General features: G+C 36.7%; 1 protein-coding gene across 2 annotated transcripts; it reads left to right on the forward strand.

Annotated features, from left to right (window-relative positions):
* Positions 1–275: 275 nt before the first annotated feature.
* Positions 276–6,203, forward strand: LOC113018998 (butyrophilin subfamily 2 member A2-like). 2 transcript variants are annotated; one of them, XM_080292944.1, is made up of 6 exons: positions 276–494; positions 1,397–1,487; positions 2,325–2,660; positions 3,696–3,977; positions 4,058–4,148; positions 4,461–6,203. In XM_080292944.1, exons 2-6 carry the CDS (start codon positions 1,397–1,399, stop codon positions 4,510–4,512), a joined length of 852 nt encoding a protein of 283 aa, XP_080149070.1. In that variant the 5' UTR covers positions 276–494; the 3' UTR covers positions 4,513–6,203. The 2 variants fall into 2 exon arrangements, with proteins under 2 accessions (XP_080149070.1, XP_026018262.2); XM_026162477.2 differs by having other exon boundaries at positions 277–494; positions 1,388–1,487.
* Positions 6,204–6,464: the final 261 nt, after the last annotated feature.

Here is a 6,464-nt window from a genome sequence, read left to right on the forward strand (position 1 = left end):
TGTTCTTATAGTCCAGTTTCAAGTTCATGTACAAAAACGTGTTGATTTAACCCAAATAAAATATATTTTAAAAATAACATTATTAAATCGATTTATTTTACAGCCTTCAAACAAATTTGTCAAAATATGAAAATGATGAAATCAAAGACCACTGTGTGTGTGTGTGTGTGTGTGAGAGAGAGAGAGAGAGAGAGAGAGAGAGAGAGAGAGAGAGCGGGAGAGAGCGAGCGTTATAGAGAAAAGTGACACCAGAAATGCCATATCAGTGAAAGTGCACGGTAACGCTGAGACACGAGGTTTTATATATCTGTTGCTATATATTTACATATACATGGCATCTGCAAACAACGTTTAGCTTAAAACACTGAGCTATATTATCGTCGTCACGATTTCCTCGTTTTAAACAGGAAGCTCACGCGGCTGATCGCACGTGACAGTGTAAACAAACAACAGAGCTCTTGCGCAGCAAGTCGTAGACTTTTGTTCTCTTTGAGGTAAGTCTTCCTCTTAAATACTTTTGATTATTCTCATCAGAACTGTTATAGAAGTAAAACAGCTTACAGTGTCAAAGGTTTTAACGTTTATGTGCAATTATATAAATATATCGTAACAAATAATACAAAGAAGAAACAAACAACGATACAGTGAAAGTGAACGTGGTATCCGTAACTTTCAGATAGGGTCCAACAGCAAAAGAGGCATCAATGCCTTATAAAAGATGAATGCAAGTAAACAAGGACACAATAGCAGTAAGTCGCAATTCCCAAAAGGTCGATTCTGTTCATCCCGATGTAGCGTTTTCAGTGGGAGAAACATTTCGTTACCCATCCAAGTACAGTCGATTTAAATGTTAAAGAGTTTTCTCAGCTGACGGAAGGGGAGCGTCACAGCAGTTCAGGGGATTTTAAAACCGTCCAACATCGTTTATATGTCTTTGTCGTCTTCTGGCTTTGAGATTAAAACAATAGAATAGAATAGAATAGAATAGAATAGCTTTTTTCGCATTATATGACATAATAAAATCACAGTTGCGTCTCTCTTGTGAGTCTAAATTTTGATTTAACTTTGATACTTAATGTCATTTAACACAAAAGCAAAACAAAGAAGCTCATGACTAGAGCGACAAAACTAAGCCCGAAGTCAATGCAGAAACTTAACAATCGGTTTATATGAAAATATCTGGAAGGGGAGTTCATTGTTTTAAAAGCAAATATAAAAAACGAATTAAACACGACCAGAAGAGGGAGAAAAAACAGTCAATGATGAAGAAAAGAGGACAAAACAAACAGAAAAAGCTTTTTCTCTTGGAGCAAAATCGCATAATTAGCATGATTTATTTTGATTGTCTTTAATCTCGTTAATTTTACAACTTTTCTTTTTCTTTAAGATTTCCAAGATGCATCTGTGGAGATATAAGTTATCATTGAGAGGCTACAGAGCCATGATTTTACAGCACATGGTTTTCTGCCTTCTCCTGATACACAGAGGTGAGTTCATAGTTTTATCAGCATGGTGTCTTTGCACTTCACATTGCACATTGCTCTTAACTGCGTGCAAAACATTTGTGGTTTTATGAGATCAGTAACTTCCTCCTCCAGAATCAAAGAGCCAACCCATAAAGCATTTCACAATACAACCCCTATCAAGCATTTCTTTGTGTAGTCTTTTGTGTTTTGAATACTCTTTTCTACTGAACGCTCATTTGATGTCGCCATTGGATTATTAGACATTTTTACTGCATAATTGCATTATATGTTTTGTTATGCAACCTTTTGTGTTTCTCCTTCTTAAACCAAAAAACAGAAGCAAAGGCCACATTTTTGCTTGCCTGAACAGGTCATGATTGTTGTCATATATTATATTATATTATATTATATTATATTATATTATATTATATCGTAGTTTTTTTTTTTTTTATTATATCCTGGGGTCAGATGCCTTAAGTGGTATGGGTGTAAACAACTGTCATGTGGTTTGACTGCAGTTTACAGTACAGTTTGTGCATTTTTTTCATTTTCTTCTCTGAGCTCAACGTCACCAAGGTTAAGTGCTTGGTAAGTTAAGATAAGATAAACCTTTATTAGTCCCACACGTGGGAAATATTTGGGTCATGTAAGAAAGTACAAGTTTAAGAGTAGAAAAAAAACCCACAATAGGTTAGATTATTATTATTAGTAGTAGAAGTAGTAGAAGTAATATTTCCAGTTTGGTCTAATTTTATATAAATGTCAACTTGTTTGTAAACTGTAAGAGGTTTAACAGTAACTGTGACTTACACTGTCAGGAATGCTCACTTTACTCCGCTGTTTCCTTTTCCTCCTCAGGGCGGCCTCTCATTGTCGTTCCAGCAGTCGTGGCCACAGTTGGGGAAGAGGTTGTTTTGCCGTGCCACATTAAACCAGAAATGAATGCTAATGGCATGAGGCTGGAGTGGGCGAGACCTGACCTAATGCCCGGGTTTGTTTACGAGTGGGCAGACGAAAAAGAACACGTGGTGAACAAACAGCCGTCGTACAGAGGAAGGACATCAGTGGTTAAGGAAAAACTGGAACATGGAGACATTTCACTGAAAATCTCAAACGTGACCATCTCTGATGAGGGAATATACAGATGCCTTGTTCCACAAGTGGGACAAGAGGCCTTCATTAAACTCATTGTTGGTAAGTAAATGCACGTTATATTATTTTTTATGTCCTTTCTTTATGTATTAATGTGTTTTAAAGTACTTTGAGTGCTCAATTTGAGTTGAAAAATCTCATGTAACTGAAAGAAAAGAATGGAGACACTGGCTTCTTGTTCTCATGGAAACATTACAAACTACTTCAGATCAAGTTATCCTTTAGTGTCATGGGACTGGATCCCTGCATGGAGTAGAAGGATTTTTCAGCCTTTGAGGGAAGAACGCTTGGGATCCTCTTGTCAATATGTATGGCATGGCTCAGGATATGTCATTAACTTCGAGAGGTCTAATTCTCCACTGATGACCTCAAATAGATCTCAAACCCAAACCATAACTTTTGTCAAAAAAGCAAAAATTAAAATAAGACTTTTTTTTTTCTGTGCTTTCTGTGCGGCTCAAGAGGTTAATTTATTTATTGCCCCCTTAACAACAAATGAATACATTTATGTTCAGCATGCTGTTGCAGTGATACCTCACAGTAGTGTTTTGGGTATTAGCTCTGATGGGTTTGACTGGTGTTTTCAGTGTGGTGTTTACATGTTTTTCCCACAACTGTGTGGGTTCTCTGCCAGTACCCCCACCTCCTCCCACAGTCCAAAGACATGCAGTTAGTGGGGTCAGGTTAACTGGCAGTTCAAAATTGTCTGTAGGCGTGAATGCTTTTTGACTTTATGTGTTAACCTTTCCACAGATTAGCAAACCATCCAGGGTGCACTGTGTCAAAATGCAATAATATTTTCTTCAAAATGCAACACTATGATAGTAATTTGCTTTCATAATAACTAACTTGTATAATTAAGTTAAGTGTATATGTGTCTCTTTGGTTATTTTAGCAAAGTTGTTCCATCGATTCATTTTCTTCTGCTTTTCCAGTTCACTTTTCTAAATTACTAGTCTTTACTAAGCTCCAGGTCACACTGATACCTTTTACAAACATAATCAACCAATAACCACAATGTTGGAACTGTGAATTTAAAGTATTTCTCCCGGTCTTGGTTTTCTTTTCTTTTTTTAGGTGCTGTCTCCTTTCCTAAAGTCACTGTAATAAGTAAAACCAGCAGTAAAGTGGTGTTACAGTGTGAGTCTGCAGGCTGGTATCCAGAGCCTGAGCTGCTGTGGTTGGATGCTGAGGGAAACCTCCTCTCTGCTGGACCTACAGAGACCCTCAGAGGTCCTGATGACCTCTATACTGTCAGCAGCAGAGTGACTGTGGAGAAGAGACACAACAACAACATCACCTGCAGAGTCCAACAGAGGAACACCAACCAGAGCAGAGAGACATACATACATGTTCCAGGTAGATTTCATGATGAAATGCTTCATATGCTATATGTGAAACTACTGTGGTTTTTAATAATGTTACATGATATGTTCCAGTCCCGTCCTGGTCTTTGAAATTGGTCTTGGTTCCGGGCTTACTCGCCGTGTTTCTGAGTATTCTACTGACCATTCACAGATGCCGAGTAAGGTAAACAAGTCTCTCTTTTTTTCCATTTTAAAATAGTGTTTTTGTCATTACAAGAACATGAAATTTTCTCTACTGAGATCTGAGAAAATATGGCAAGCATGTCAACAATGTGCCATGACCCTAAACTTCTTTTTTCATTTATGAAGAATCAAAATAAAACCAATTCCAAATAGGGGGCAAATACTTTAAAAAGTGGGATAAACTAAGCCAATATTCAAACACAAGTGAATCCTCCTGTCTGTGAATTGTATACATTGTTCTATGTGACCACAAAGAACACAAAATGACAAGTTAACACTGTACTTTTTCTAGGATTCTTGAACATGATGAAAAAGAGGTGATGCTCAAGAATCCAGATGTGTAAACACCACAAGGAACAGCTTTGATAGAAAACCACACAACTCCAGAGGGGCAAGAACTTCGGATCAAGTAAGATCAGGAAGTGGAGCTTCTGAAATATCTGGAGGAAGCAGGAGAGCAGCTGAAGAAGCTACACATTTCAATGACAGGAAAACAGGCTTTGAGAAAGAGTTTATATGAATACAGTGACTGTCATTGTCAGTATCCCTGAACAAAGCACCTGTGCCTAAACAGTCTTCAGCATGGCTTTAGTCTCTCTGTATGTATTTCTAAATGGCAATAGCTCAACTCAGTTCATCTGTGCAAATTGATTGTTACATTTCTTACTGTGTTAGATGACCTGTAGTATCTGAAGTTTCATGTGATGAGGTCATGTAATCACTTTTATTGCATTATAGAGAGTGGATAGCGTCAATATTTTTATCTGAGACATGTAGTTCTGACCATGAGCACAAAAGGTCCCCTTACCATTCAAATCTTCTGTTTATGAGGGAAACCAGTCAGTTAGACAAAAGGTGGCTTATAGGGAGAGAAGCCAAGAAAAGACAGAAGATGAACTGAAAAGTCAAACTGAGGCTTAAAAACAAAGATAAATAAGTATTATTTTGAACTGTGAACCATCCGAAGCTGCTTAGGAGTCCAAGAATAAAACATATTGTCTTGGAAACAAGGAGAATATGCTCCATTTCCCATTCCAGTGCATTATTCTAACTTTGTAACTACTTTTCTGGTTGTAGACACACCTTTTCAGGAAAAACAGCTACTTTGGGTCTCACCCAAAGTCACAGACTGACAATCCTAGTGTAGCTAATTTTGCTTTAAAATGGCCAATCAGGAGCGATGAGCCTCAGGATTGGACCATGTCCATGGCCATAATATAGGAAGTAAAATTAAAATCACTGTAGAAACCTCAAAAGACCCAAAATGTTTTAACTTCATCTAGGCACCCAAAGAAGGGCTTCTTACCTCTAACCTACAGTCGATGACTGTCACTTTCATCAGCTGTTAATTTTGCACTGAGTCTAATAATCTGTGATAGCTACAATGCTAAATCAGAAGCAGCACTTTTCTGTGAGGCACCATTCATAAAGGTCTTGTATTAGAAAGAGTTTTCATAATGAATTTAAGTGCCATGCATGGCAGAGTCGATCTGATTAATAAGAGCTAAACAACATAGTTTTAAGGTCTAAACAGGCTATATTTATATACAGTCCAAATCAAGAAAACTTTATTTGCAAATGAGGCAGCACATCTGTACAATATATAATCTGTAGATAAATAATAAGTTAACAGTTTTATTTATTTTGGTTCTCTTTGTATTGACCTATTCTTAATTATTGTGACAGTCTTTCTTTTTAACTGTATGCACCTCTGTTTCTCTCCTTTGATATCAAATTAATGTATTTCTATTGAAAAATAATACTTGTTAATACAATCTTTGTAAATAATACATTCTTTCTCATTTTTCTTAAATATAAGCCTATTTATTTACTGTGCATGTATCTTGTAACTCGAGCAGGTGCACCTATGTTACAGCTGTGCTACTTAGTGGTGCAATGAGCAGCTCAGCTTCAACTGAAACTGCTCTCTTATTTTATTCTGAGAGAGGACGAGTTGCAACATGTCTCTTGTCATCTTGTTATTCCAGTTTCGTTTTTTCTTGGAATAAATACAGTTTGTTCTACCACATGCTAAGCCCTGCTTCACTAATGTCATTTTTCCTTTTTTAAATATATGTCCTGTCTGGCAGTTTTTGCAATCAGAACTCTGATCTGAATGCTTCGGTGCCAAACACATTTTACTTTTTGAAGATCAGCTCTATACATTCTCTATAGGCTCCACTTGTGTTTCATTTATCTGTTTATTTATTCATTTGTATTTGTTGTTTCCATTATAAAATTTTATATGGTATGGTATTATAATATCTAATCAGGGACAGGAAGAAAAAAATATCTA

The sequence above is a fragment of the Astatotilapia calliptera genome, chromosome 3 (assembly GCF_964374335.1).
Source record: "Astatotilapia calliptera chromosome 3, fAstCal68.1, whole genome shotgun sequence".
Lineage (NCBI taxonomy): Eukaryota > Metazoa > Chordata > Actinopteri > Cichliformes > Cichlidae > Astatotilapia > Astatotilapia calliptera.